Source organism: Globicephala melas, chromosome 11, assembly GCF_963455315.2.
Source record: "Globicephala melas chromosome 11, mGloMel1.2, whole genome shotgun sequence".
Taxonomy (NCBI): Eukaryota; Metazoa; Chordata; class Mammalia; order Artiodactyla; family Delphinidae; genus Globicephala; species Globicephala melas.
The window spans coordinates 82,031,074-82,045,472 of NC_083324.2; the positions used below are offsets into that span (position 1 = coordinate 82,031,074).

At 37.6% G+C, this 14,399-nt stretch overlaps 1 protein-coding gene across 1 annotated transcript; it reads left to right on the forward strand.

Moving 5' to 3' along the window:
* Positions 1–456: 456 nt before the first annotated feature.
* On the forward strand, positions 457–13,062 carry SLC17A3 (solute carrier family 17 member 3). The gene is made up of 10 exons (XM_060307810.1): positions 457–532; positions 3,999–4,232; positions 6,773–6,910; positions 10,396–10,514; positions 10,638–10,799; positions 11,078–11,204; positions 11,296–11,446; positions 11,740–11,827; positions 12,742–12,878; positions 13,041–13,062. The coding sequence occupies exons 1-9, from the start codon at positions 457–459 to the stop codon at positions 12,874–12,876; spliced, it is 1,230 nt and encodes a 409-aa protein (XP_060163793.1). The 3' UTR covers positions 12,877–12,878; positions 13,041–13,062.
* Positions 13,063–14,399: the final 1,337 nt, after the last annotated feature.

Sequence of the window (14,399 nt, forward strand, 5' to 3'; positions counted from 1 at the left end):
CACGTGCAGTCTATTGAATCCTTACAGTCCTTGATGAAGGTGCTGCTGCCGCACTGTTGTTGTCATTGTTCTTATTAAGAGCAGATGGGAAACTGAAACACACAAATTTGTTCCTGGTAGCACTGAGCACATTAGGTAAATCACAAGCCTGGATTTCAACTTAGAAATGCCTAGCTCCAAATCCAGCGCTCTCAAATTGGCACACAGTGAGTACTCCAGATCCTACATAATAAATGGTTCCACGCCTTAGGCACGGTACACCTGTTGTATTGAGCCAGGACTAGGTAATGATCCTCCTTATACCCCATCCAGATGGAACGGCACAGCTTCTGTTTGCCTGTTGCCCACTTTTTAAATGTTTCAAAGAAGTCTCATTTCTCGTGGCTGACACCTTGGATAACATATCACCCTGTAGGTGAAAAACAGTCATCAGGAGAGAAGAACGCAACGGCCACCATGACAGAATTGAGTCCCACGGCAGGGAAGTACTCCCAAGATGTACAAGGGGATGAGAAGCTCAGTCCTGGGAAAGGTAAACTCAACCTTCACTATGTGGTTTTAGGATTTTATGGTGGATTTTTACAATATCGTAATACAAAGAAATGAATTCATGTCTTTTAAGGTGTTTAATTGTTTTTTAAAAATCAAGTGCTATTAATGTACATTTCTAAAAAAGTATTTTATTTTTGATGATTACCTCCTAATCTTAGTCCATATGCACTTGCGTTCTTGATAAATGCTACCAAATCGTCTACACATAGTATTGTGTATTCTGCTTGTTATTGCATGTAATATTGTAAGCATAATTGTATTGCTTAAGTAAAGTATAAAAAATTATTTACAGAAACCTCAAAAAATCAAGATATGAAAAAAGATGTTACTAAGCTTAATGTAACCACTGTAATTTGTTTTTATTGCCTTCGTTTACATGTATATTTTATATAGTTCGGTGCTGTATATATTATGTTGTATGTTTTGGACCACACATACTTTTCAATTTGCTTTATAATGCAATCATTATTCTTAAAGGATACATATTATTATTCCAATATATCCAATAGATAAAGTATTATTTACCTGAAAAATCCCTGTGGTTGGATATTTAAGTTGTGGAGTTTTGGGGGTTTTTGCTTACCTATCATACAGATAGATTAATTGATAGATATAGTTATATAGATATAACATATCTATCTATCTATCTATATATCTCATGATATCCTGTAACATAACACTTGTCTACAGTTGGAATTATTACTTCCTCAGGGCTTTTTCCTAAGAAAAAAATTTTAAGCAATGGTTATAAATACTTCATTTCCATTGGTCACTAAAGAGACCTTAGTTTTTAATCTGAAAAATAGTGTGGCCACATAGAGAATTTTGAGCAGAAAATGGCGTGATCAAATTTATGGTATGACTAGAGCACTCCAAATGCTGTAATGAGAGTAGACTGGAAGCAGGAAGTCAAGTTGAAGGCTATTGCAAAAATCTAGGCAAGAGATGTTGGTAGCTAGAACCACATGGAAGAGGCTTTAAACAAAAAGATAACAGTGGCCCTGGTGAGAAGTGGTTGAATTCTACATACATTTTGAGTGTAAAGAAAGCAGTATGTTCTAGATAGACTGGATGTAGACTGTGAAAGAAAGAAATCAAGGATAAATTGCAAAGTGTTTGGAAGGATGGAATTTCTATCACCTGAGTTGGGAAGGAATTTGGGTGGAGCAAGATTGGGAGGGGGAGTTTAGTTTTGGATCTATTAAGTTTGATTTGTTGATTAGTTGATCAATTGATTTTTAGTTGAGCAAAAAATGATGCATCTTAAATCAATGACAACTTCAATTTGACGAAAGGCAGTATTATTGTATTATATACTGAGCTTTTAAATTTTAAGACATGAGATGTTGTACCAACATTATTTTTCATATATTTGAACTAGACACGGGAAACAAATAACTTTTAAGAACACATGTAGTAGCCTGTAGGGAACGCTTAATATGCAGCAAGCACCAGACTAAGCCTTTTAAATACAGCCTCTAGTGGATCTTTCAGCGATCTCATGAGGCAGGTGTTCACCCCACCCATTTGTGAGCCATTAGTCTCCTGGTTTGCTGATACTTGCTTTCTGTAGCCTTTGGCCTCTAGGATCCCAAAGCAAGCTGGGGAGATCAGAGGCCAAAGAACTGATAAATTATTAGTTGATTTGATTGACATAGGAAGTCATCACCCAGCTCCAAAAAAGAAAGGAAAACCTTTACAAAGATATTATTTTTTAGCTCCTCGCTCTAATTACAGTACACTTACAAGTTTCTTCCAAATTCTTCCCTCCCCACTACATTCACTGCAAAGATCTGTGTTCTACTTAAGAAGAGAGTATGGTCTTGAGGGAAAGGCTCTTTTGTAAACCTCAAGGCACCTCTTTTCTTGAAGCTTTGAAGACTTCTTGATGATGCATGGTGTTGTTCTCCTCTCCTACACCATAGAGCCATACAAACCCCACAGATGAGTGCACTCGGATTGTGGCAAAGGTATTCTCATGGAATCATCTGGGACAAAATAAAAGCCACTGTACACATGCAGTGTTTAAGAGCATAGACACTTGAGCTATACTATTAGCTGACCTCTCTGCACCTGTAAAATTGGAATAGTAGTAGTAGCTGCTTCATAGGATTATTGTGAGGATTAAATGAGTTAATTCTCAGTCATCATGTTACATAACCTATCAGAAACATCTGACACACCTACTGACTCCCTCCTCCCTGTAGCCCTTTTCCCCTTGACTTCCAGGACACCACACTTTCCTGGTTTTCTTCCCAGTTTCCATTGACAGTTTCTTCCCATTTATCCAACCTCTAAGCATTGGAGAGCCCTAGAGTCAGTCCTTGGTTATCTTCCCTATTTATTCTCATTTCCTAAATACCATGGCTTCAAGTATCATCTTGAATGTTATTAACTCCCAACGTTTTGCCTCAGCTTCTATTCTAAACTCTAGAGTTTTATATGCAACAATATTCTCAACATCTCTTGTGTCCTTAAAAGGCATCTTTGTCTTAACTGTCCAATAATAAGCTCTTTATCATCCCACTGCCCCCAAACCTGCTTTTTCTGCAGAACTCTCTTCCTCATTGAACAGCAACTCCATTCTTCCAGCTGTTTAGAACAAGAACCTCTCTAATGCCCTTCCCTCACCCATCTGTAAAATTGAAACCAAGATTCAGTTATTCCCCTACTGCAATCTATCTGGGATCTTATCACATCTTAGTTCCTCTACTGTTACCACCCTAGTTCACGGTTCTTCACTTCTTTTCTGGATTGTTGCAATAGTTTCTTCCTGGCAATAGCCGTCTTTCCTGGAAGTACAAAAACAGATTATTTTAATTTTGTGCTCATTTCTTTTTCTGTTATTTTTTCACTTTCACTATATTTTTTCATAGTTTGTCAGTGTCAATTTTTCTCTAATGAGAAAATCTTTCTAGAGGTTTAATTTCAAAATTTAAATGAAAGTTTGCCCTCACTGACTGAGACATATGAGAAGAATAAGAAATCTATACCAATGAACAACTCCTTCAATGTTTAAAATTTACATTATATATGTATATAATATAGTACATATAATATAAATTATATAATTTAAATATGTATACTATACATATTTCATTTATACGTATATATTTACTTTTACTATATATATTCTATATATCCATATCTATATATATTTAAATATGAGTAATTTCATCAACCATAGAATACAGTAACCTAGGGATGGGAGAGACAAAATTGCAGGAAGAACAGAACACCCCAGAACAAGTCAGGGTCTATAAAGCTGTGGTATAAAACACGCTTTGACTCAACTCAGTCATTTTCTGCTTTTGGAATCTTTCTTTCCCAAAGCCGATAGAAGCGCCACTTAAATCATCAGGTGATGCCTTTCTGTATTATAACCTGTGAAAAATAAATGATGGTTCAATAAAGAAAGCACTAATATAATGTCATAATATTTCTAGCTCCAAGCTTATGTTCCACTCGCTATGGAATAGCCTTCATCACACGTCTCTGCAACTTCATAATAATGGCACAAAATATTATCATGAACATCACCATGGTAACCATGGCCAACAGCACAAACCATCAGTCCCAGTTTAACAGCTCCACTGAGGGGCTGCCTGTTGACTCATTTGATGACCCAAATAATTCCCCAAAAAGTCTTCCTGCCTTTGACCCAAATAAGTCCCCAAAAAGTCTTCCTGCCTTTGACCCAAATAAGTCCCCAAAAAGTCTTCATGTCCTTTGTGACATGACTTTTAGTTATTTTCCCCAAGTTGTCATGTGTGATTTGACTTTGCTTATAATGCTTTTTGCCATTTTTTAAAAATACATTTTTATGTAGTCAAATTGATCATTCTTTTCTTTTATGGTTTCTGGGTTTGAGTCATAGTTAGAAATGTTACAAAAGCATCCAACCTGGCTTTTAATGAATATGTATGGTTTCATTTTTTATATTTAAATTTTTGACATATTGGAGTTTATACTAGTGTTCAGTGTGAGGCATGAATCCAACTTAATTTTCTTTGGAATTGCTCTCAGTTGTCCTGAGAACTGCTTTCTGATAATGATCTGTCTGGACAGTGTACTTGGAATGAATATTCTGGAGGAAGAAAGCTTCAGTTACATTGAGTCAAAATGAAAAATGGAAAGAGTAGGGCTAACCAACTGGAAATTGCCAAAGTATGGGTGCTGGGTAAGGAGAGAAGGGTAGGAGAGCCAGGGATTCTTCAAGGCCAGAAAACGAGTCACGTGCATACACATACACACCCTGCCTGACCTTATGCCTCTCTAGAGCCCTTCACAACCCTGGACGATTAGTCTTTGTCATCTGAGCTCATATCCTCTGATAGGGGAATGGAGGCCCCAGTTTGGACTAAGGAAACTCACTTTGGTTATCAGAGCTGACTAAGGGATACCCTCAAATATAAATAAGGATTGGCTAGGCTTCCCTGGTGGCGCAGCGGTTGAGAGTCCGCCTGCCGAGGCAAGGGACACAGGTTCATGCCCCGGTCTGGGAAGATCCCACATGCCGCGGAGCGGCTGGGCCCATGAGCCATGGACGCTGAGGCTGGGCGTCCGGAGCCTGTGTTCCGCAATGGGAGAGACCACAGCAGTGAGAGGCCCGTGTACCGCAAAAAAAAAAAAAAAAAGATTGGCTTTTCCAAATCGTCAAACATTTGAAGGAAATCAAGGGCATGAAAGAGAGAAACCAAACTCAAAAACTGCAAGAACTAACCCCAATGAAAAAGGAATTGAAAGCAGATTTTAAATAATTAACAAATAACATCAGAGAGATCCACGGGAATATGTGTAGATGATATTCATTTTAAAAGAACACACTGCTATAAAAAACAGTTGCTGAGACTTCCCTGGTGGCACAGTGGTTAAGAATCCACCTGCCAATGCAGGGGACACGGGTCCAAGCCCTGGTCTGATTTTTTTTTTTTTAACTGTGAGATCAGGAAAGCCCTTCTAAGCAAAGGAGTAAATCTAGAAGTCATTACAGAGGAAACTTACAGATCTGACCCCATGAAAACTCACAACTGCTAGGTTACAAAAGACACCATAAACAAAGTTTAAATCGGGAGAATAGAATTGCAGCCAGCATGACAGACAGAGGGTTATTATTCACAACACATAAAGATTCTATAAATTGAGACAAAGTTAAACAAGTGAAAGAAACAAAAAAAAAAAAGATTATGAACAGTTCACAAAAGAAATAAAAATGAAAAAAATGTTCAACTGCACTATAAAAAGAAAAACTTATATACTGTTTTGCATTCATATTTGGAAAACTGGGAGCTTTGAGGATGTCCAATGTTGTCAAGAGATGAGGAAAACAATCTTTGTTGGCAGTTTAATTTAGTATGGCCTTTTAGCAGCATACTTCAGCTGTTCTGTCAAAAAAATGCACAGTCTTTGGTTTAGCAAGCCTACGTCTGTTATTTTACTGTACAGAAATAAATTATGTTTAAGTTCAGAAGTGATAATTAAGTTTATGTTCATAAGTAACAACTAGGTAGCATCTGCAGTGACATGGAAATATTTACAAGCCCAATTGTTAAATAAAAAATAAATGTCACAGGACAATAGGTACATTATGGTCCTGCTTATTTAAAATTAATAATAACTCACATACATATATATAAAAGTTGACAAGTTGATGTTAATGTTCATCTGGAAAATTTAAAAAAACATAATAGTCTAGTTTTGAAGAAGTTGTAAAAGGGATATGTGCCTCACTATATATGAGAATACTCGGTAAAGCCATGGAAATTAAAACAGTGCTATTAGCACATTAATAGACAAATCTATCTAACTTTCTGTCTACATATTACATAAATGCATTTACCAAGAGATGCATGTATGTATAGATATACATTATGTATGTGTGCAGAGAGGAAACTGTATGCGATTATACATCATATAATAAATTGTAGCTGTTGGTTAACATTCGAGTGGGGATGGATTGGGGGGCACGTGAGGGGAACCTTGGTTCTTTGCAGTAATTTACTTTTACAATAGCATATGTTATATGAATTGTGTAATTAAAAATTAAAATAACATAAAAGGAAGCATGGTTGTCATCTGCAATGTTACTAGGGAACTGCCAGAAAAATGGGTCCTCAGGAGAACATATGAACTCAATCACAAGTTTGAAGTCCATATATTCTACTATGCTTATCTCTTTATGGTGATACTGCTCTGTAACATGTCATCTGTCATTCTGTAGGCATCTATCAGGTGGCAGTCCAGAGCCCCACAGCTTATTCTCTCTTTGCAGGAATGATGCTGGGAAGCTGCATTGCCATCTTCCTGGGTGGCATCATCAGTCAAGCCCTTGGGTGGCCTTTTGTCTTCTATATCTTTGGTAAGCTGCTGTCTCCCCACTCCTAGGTTTTCATATTCAGGGAGATTCTTCTGAGTATCTATCTGTGTGTACTTTTCTGGAGGAAATGAATCGAGACAGAAAGATCCTAGTAAAAGAAAATGTCTTAATATAATAGTAGGGAAGAATTAACTTGTACCATCAAAGGATTTGGAAGTCCTCCTGCCTATGATGCTGTTAACCTGCCATGATGCATTATTAACACCAAGTGATTTGGCAGAATCTGCTGCCCTAGCAGGCAGTAGGGGACAGACTTGCAGAGGGGTGGTTTGTGAGAGACAGAAGTATCAGAGTTGAGGAGATGGAGGTAAGAGCCCTGAGAAAGTAAGGCAGGTAGAGCTCACAGGAAAGAGTGCCTAACAGGAGACAACTGCACACAGAGAAAACGCTGGCTATCTGCAGAGTCCCCCTTGATACTCACCAGAGCACTGATTAGAATACCTGTGTGGAGACATCATCTGAGGCCGGTGGGGGGCGGGGGTGTGTGTGTGCCGGAAATCATTGGAAAAATTTAAAGAATAGTGCCCAGTACTTATAGAGAATCAGGGATAGTGCCTGTTTTCACAAGACAGAATGAAAAACTGTATAATTCTTGGGCCATTGGGCAGAATCCTAGTAAATGTCTTTCCTCAATAGTGAGAAATAATTAGCTCTAGAGGACACACTATTGTGCATCCCTCTAACAAATGATGATGACCAGACCCAAAGGGTCAGTGTTTCCATGTAATTTAACTGTACCCCAAACAAAGCTCAAAAATACTTATAGGAATACAAAAATATTCAGCACCCAACAAGATATAATTCGTGATGTCTGGCTCAAGGCATAGGTTACCAGGTATGGACAAAGGCAGGAAAACACAATCCATAATAGGGAGAATAATCAATCAATCAAAACCAGCCCAGAACTGACACAGATGTTAGAATTAGCACACAAGGATAGTTACTATAACTATAACTTTATTTGTTCAAAATTTAAGTAGAGACATGCAAAATATATTTTTAAAGACCCTAAGTCAAACTTCTAGAGATAAAAACTACAATATAAGGATTGAATTAATGACAGATGATACAACAGAAGGAAAGATTAATGACATTAAAAGTAACAATAGAAACCATCCAGAATGACCTACACAGAGAAAAAAGTAATAATAAAATGAGAACATAAGTAAGGTGTGTAGTATCCAAAGGAGAGGAGTGGGATGGGGGAGCAGAAAGAAACCTTTGAAGAAATGATGGCTGAAAGTTTTCCAAGTTTGTTGGAAACTATAAACTCACAGATCCAAAAAAGTCAATGAATCTCAAGCAAAGGAAATATGAAGAAACCTGTACCAAGTTATACCATAATAAAATGGCTCAAAACCAGTGATAAAGATGAAATCTTAAAAGCAGCCAAAGTTTAAAATTAGAGAGAGAAGAACAAAGATACGATGACTGCAGCTTTCCCATCAGAAGCAATAAAAGCAAGAAGGCAGTGGAACAACATCTTTCAAATACTGCAAGAAAAAAGAAAATAAATCTGTTAACATAGAATTCTAGAGACAAAAACAACTTTTCAAAAACAAAGGCAAAATAAGGACATTTTTAGACATACAAAAGTTGAAAGAATCAGAAATTTAAATTAAAGAGAACAGTACCATTTTCAATAGCATCAAAAAATAGATAACAGTGCTAAATTTGACAAGAGATGTGAAACATGCACTGAAAACTAAATTATCATGAAAATAAAAAGATCCTAGAATAGCCAATTTTGGAAATTAATGACAAAGTTGTAAGACTAACACAGCCTGATGTCAAGGTATATTATAAGATTACAGTCATCAAGACATTGTGGTATTGGCATAGAGACAAACAGATCACTGAAACAGAATACAGTCATAAATAGACTTACACATTAATGATAAACTGATTTTTGACAAAGATGCAAAAACAATTCAATGGAGAAAGGATAGTCTTTTTAACAGATGGTGCTCAAAAAAAAAAAAGAATTTTGATCCATATCTTGCACTCTATACAAAAACTCAAAACGAATGTTGGAGGTAATTGTAAGATCTGAAATTATCATTCTTTTAAAAGAAAACATATGAGAAAATCTTTGCTCTTTATTTAGGCAAAGATTTCTTAGCTATGACACCAAAGAAAATACTTGCAAAACACATATACAATAAGGACTTTTATCCAGAGTGTGTAAATAATTCTCAAAACTCAATAACAAAGCAAAAACCCAATTTAAAAATGGGCAAAGACACCTCACTAAAGAGGATAGGGAGAGGGAAAATAAGTATGTGAAAAGGTGGTCAACTCAACATCCTTAGTCATTAGGGAAATGCAAATAAAAACAATGAGCTACCTCTGCACACCTATTAGAATGGCTAATTGTGACATAATAAGAAATATATAGATATGGTTTCTGCCACCAGTTCCTGACACAGAGCTAAAACTCTTGTAATTTTGTGGTGAGTGGTGGGGATGATAGGAGCATCTAAGCAGAGTTCCTAAATCCCTTGGAATTTCTTGAGTTATAGGAACATCTTTTGTCTAATGAGGCGACTCTTGGTATCCTCCTGGATAGCTTCAGGCTAGAGGCCACCAGAAAGACCAAGCGGTGATTAGAAGCTTGGAACTTTTAGCCCCAACTTCCATCCTCCCAGGAGGAGAGGGTGCATCAGATTGTGTTAATAATCAATTATGGCGACATGATACAGCCTCCATAAAAATCCCTAAACTATGGGGTTCTAAGAGCCTCCAGGTTGGTGAACACATCCACGTGCTGGGACGGTAGCATATCCCCAACTCCACAGGGTCAGAAACTCCTGCACTCAGGACCGATCCAGACTTCACCCTATGTATCTCTTCATCTGGGTGTTCATCAGTATCCTTTATCATATTTTTGATAATAAACCAGTAAACATAAATGAATATTTCCCTGACTTTTGTGAGCTATTCCAGCAAATTAGCAGACTAAGAGGGAGTTGTGGGAACCTCTGAATTTGTAGTAAAGTTGAACAGAAGTGTGGGTAATTTGAGGACTCACTACTTGCAATTAGTATCTGAAGTAGGGGGCAGCCTGTGTGACTGAGCCCTTACTCTGTAGGGTCTGTGCTAAGGCCAGATAGTGTCAGAACTGAGCTAAACTGTAGGATGTCAGGTTGGTGTCTGTAGAGAATTAGAGAATTTCTTAGTGTGAAAACCCCACACATTTGATGTCAGAAGGGTTGTGAGCAGAGAAATCGTTTTCCTTTATTAGTATTAAAAAGGTTGAGATATCAAGTGTAGTATCATTTTTGTGTACACAAATAATCAAGAAATCTAAAGGAATGGGTTCTAGAAAGCTGTGATATTCATGTGAGTATTTTGAGAAATGGGAAGAAGATATTAAGAGCAAGAGCTTTTCCCAGGAACCACACCAGAAAATAACCCAATGTAAAAATATTCACACAGAAGTTTACCAATTTTACCTCTGCTGGCAGGAGGTGTTGGCTGTGTCTCCTGCCTTCTCTGGTTTGTTTTGATTTATGATGACCCTGTCACTCACCCATGGATAAACATCACAGAAAAAGAATACATCATATCCTCCTTGGCCCAACAGGTACACATAAAGACTCTGACCTTCTCCAGAGATCTTGTATCAGCATCTGGATTTATCAGGGTGACTAAGGACCTGTGAGCATGTCTCAGATCTTACTATTCTAATCAGTAAATTTGTTTTCAGGTCAGCTCTTCTAAGCAGCCTCTTCCCATCAAAGCTATGGTCAGATCTCTACCCCTCTGGTCCTTGTGTTTTTGCTGTTTCAGCCATCAATGGTTAATTAACATAATGGTTGTATACACACCAACTTACATCAGCTCTGTGTTCAATGTTGATATCAGAGATGTGAGTATATTTCCCTCCACCCGTTTCTCCTGTTTGCATGACTCTCGAATTACTCTGCCTTCACAAATCATCTCATCTAGAAAAATTTATCTTTTATTACCAAGAGATAACGTAACAGTCATGTGTGTAGCTTTTCTGAGGGTATGATGGAAGAGGCTGCTGATTTTCTTAGCAAAGTATGATTTCAGAGTTGTCGGTATGATTATTAGTGCTTTATCAATACAAGGTGTGATCTCACAGCCTTTATTATGATGGTTTACTCAAGTTTTTCCCCTCAGAGTGGCTTCCTGTCTGCCCTTCCTTTTATTTTTGCCTGGGTCGTTGGCATCCTGGGAGGTTACCTGGCAGATTTCCTTCTGACCAAGAATTTTAGGCTTGTTACAGTGAGGAAAATTGCCACAGTTCTAGTTAAGAATAGGACCAAAAGCTCTGATAATTCATAAGGGATACAACAGCCAAAGATGTATCTTGGTAAATTCATCTGTTCCTCGTTCCATAGGATGTCTCCCCTCTTCAGCATCCCTTGTGGTTCTGCCATACGTTGCCTCCAGCTATATCACAGCAGTGAGCCTTCTGACGCTCTCCTGTGGACTAAGCTTGTTTAGTCAGCCAGGGATCTATATCAATGCCTTAGATATTGCTCCAAGGTAGGACTATAATTTCCACTCTCATTATCATATTTCCTGAAAAAGATTTAGCCTGCAGCCTTCCGGGAGCCCCAAACTTTGTGAACTTATAAATCATGGGCAAGGACCACTGATAGCCTGTGGCCATTTTTTCAAGTATGTGGGAGGAGGGTGTTGTTGATTTGTCTCAGTACCTTTCATTGAATATACACAGAGAGAGTCCTTTTTGACATAATTACTATATGATGGATTCATATGCTAAGCAGGGCTGAAGTGTCTATGGATCTAGCCTGAAACATTCCTGTCACCCACAGGCATTCCAGCTTTCTCATGGGGGCCTCGAGGGGAGCACAGGTATCTGCTATCCTGGCACCCACTGTCAGTGGATTTCTTCTCAGTCAGGTAAAGTTTTCTTGTTAAGGATTCTTAAAACACTCTGCTGAATCCATTCATAAAGGTAATAGCATAAAAAAAAGTTTTCACATTTTGGATAATAAAATTAAATTGTGGGTAACTTTGTCATGAAGATCAACTTGGCAAAGAAAAATATAAAAGGATTTCCTTCATGACCTCAATCTTTACTTATTCTGAAACCAAAGCACTCACTAGTGATCCACTGGTAATATCCAGTCTTTGAAATCACACAGCCACATAGATGTCCTGTGAGAAGATGATGAATCCATGCATATATGCAACTTGCCATGTCTTCTGCAACACTTGGAAATTTTCATTTGCATAACCATGCAAAAGCAAAGAGATAATAAAATCAAATATGTTTAAGTGCCTGATACATGCAGGTATTATTATAGGTATTTCATATGCAGTAATCTCATTTAATTATTGATTCTCCCACCAATTATGAAAATGAAACATTATTGTCCTCATTTCCTGATGATTAAAATCTGATAGAATATGTCTTTCCACTAAGAGGGTGTAGAATTGGAATTCTCCTAACTTAGACCTATCTAGCTCCAAAGCCCTCAATCTTCTTCTTGCAAGATTCTTCTTGCACTGCAAGAAGAAATATTATCAGCATATGTATAGTCATGATTCGCACAAAAGAGAAAATGTATGGCACTTTGATAAATAGGGACAAATACAATTCTGGAGGTTAATTGCAACGGTCCTTAAGTCCATTTTATGAAGAACATTCTGAATCCATTTTGAAATTCTTTCCATCAAACTATTAAGCTGTGTTCAGGAAATGAATTTCTACATGAAAACCCACTGGTGAACATTGTCTTCTAAACTGTTAATGAGTTTCATAGAAAAAGGGATGAAAGGGGTAATATTTACTTGAAGTTTTGTCTCCTCAGGACCCCGAATTTGGATGGAGGAATGTCTTCTCCTTGTCATTTGCCATTAACACATTAGGACTGATCCTCTACCTTATATTTGGAAAAGCAGATGTCCAAGACTGGGCTAAAGAGAGGAAACTCACTCGTTTATGAAGGTAAAGAAAAATGATTTCATCTATGGTTATAACCAGAGAAGCACTATTTAATTTTTTTTAATTTTTATTTTATATTGGAGAATAGTTGATTTACAATTTTTTTAATTTTTATTTTATGTTGGAGTATTAAATTTTTAATTCTATGCCATTTTTCCTTCTTAGTTACCCCACCTTGGATGGAAAATCATTAGGCACCTTATTTCATAAACGAGAAGCCTTCAGTGATGAAAATACCAACAGAAAATATTTTCTTTGCTGTAGCTCTTTTCAAATCTGAGATCAGTTCTTTATTTTACTCAGATTTCATTTTGAGAAAAATATAAGATGAATGAAAATTCAAATAAAATGATAGCCAAGAACATGTCATCTTCATAGAGTTAACAATGAATTCAGAGGAGCTGCTCTATGGGAGCCAGCAGGCTAGATTCACAGTTTTTGAATCTCTAAACAGGAAACTATGTTTTGAAACTCTTAATTGAGGGCAGTAACCTCCCTAGGGCAATGATTCCTCCTACTTGTGAAAATGAATATTAATTTATGTATTTGTTGGGCTGGATATTGTCCATGTGTTCCTCCCTTTGTGTGCTCCACTCTCCTGCATCCTGCTCGGGCCCCAGGAGGCTGACCTGAGTGGTTTGCATCCCACACTTTCTTGTCCACTGCCTCCTGCTGGATTTTCAGTGGAGGCAGACGAGTGAGGATAGGGAGCATTTATCGCTAAAGTTCCTCCTCGTGGGGACTGCAGGTGGCTGATCCTTCCTGTATAGTTCACAGCTCCTAGCAGACAGCCCTCTCCACATAGTCTGGTAATTTCTCTCTTCCCATGTCCCATCAAACCTTTTTTGGCCTTTATGTTGCAAGTTCTGGGATTCTCAAGAATTATCTTGTGGTTTCCTTCCCACCTTCCCAATCCTGTGTAAATTGTCTCATTTAACACTCCTCAAATTACCCAGTATGAGTCTCTTATGTTTCTCCTTCTAGGATCAAACTAATTTCAGTAGTTAAGTCATATATAAAGCTCAAAACATGAAATGGTTCAGTATTTCTTTAAATTATAATTTGTAGGTGTCAGTGGGTCATAGCATGTTCAGAGGGGCCAAAACTATGTTCTAGGTTGCTCCCCATGGTGATCTCTACTGTGTTGAATAGAGATTATAGCCATCAAGTTATTTTGTATAGAAGTGATGTGATGGACGCTAGTTCTGAGTGTAAAATTAGGGCAAGGATATAGAAGGTCAAATTTGAATAAGCAACAACAATTACTGAGATTTTGCATAGTCTAGAATCTAGGCCCTTGGAACACTAGAGTAAATTAGACACAGTCACTATTGTCCATTCAGATGTGGAAGACACACATAATAATACATGGCAAGTGCATTGTCTTAGGTACAATAGCAGGGGGACATGCAGGTCATTACAGGAGACCAGATGAGGGGTTCCAATCCTAAGCTGAAGAGCACAGGGGAGATCTCCTTCTGCAAGTAATTCCTGAGCTAAATGTTAAAAGAGGAGTGTTATGGT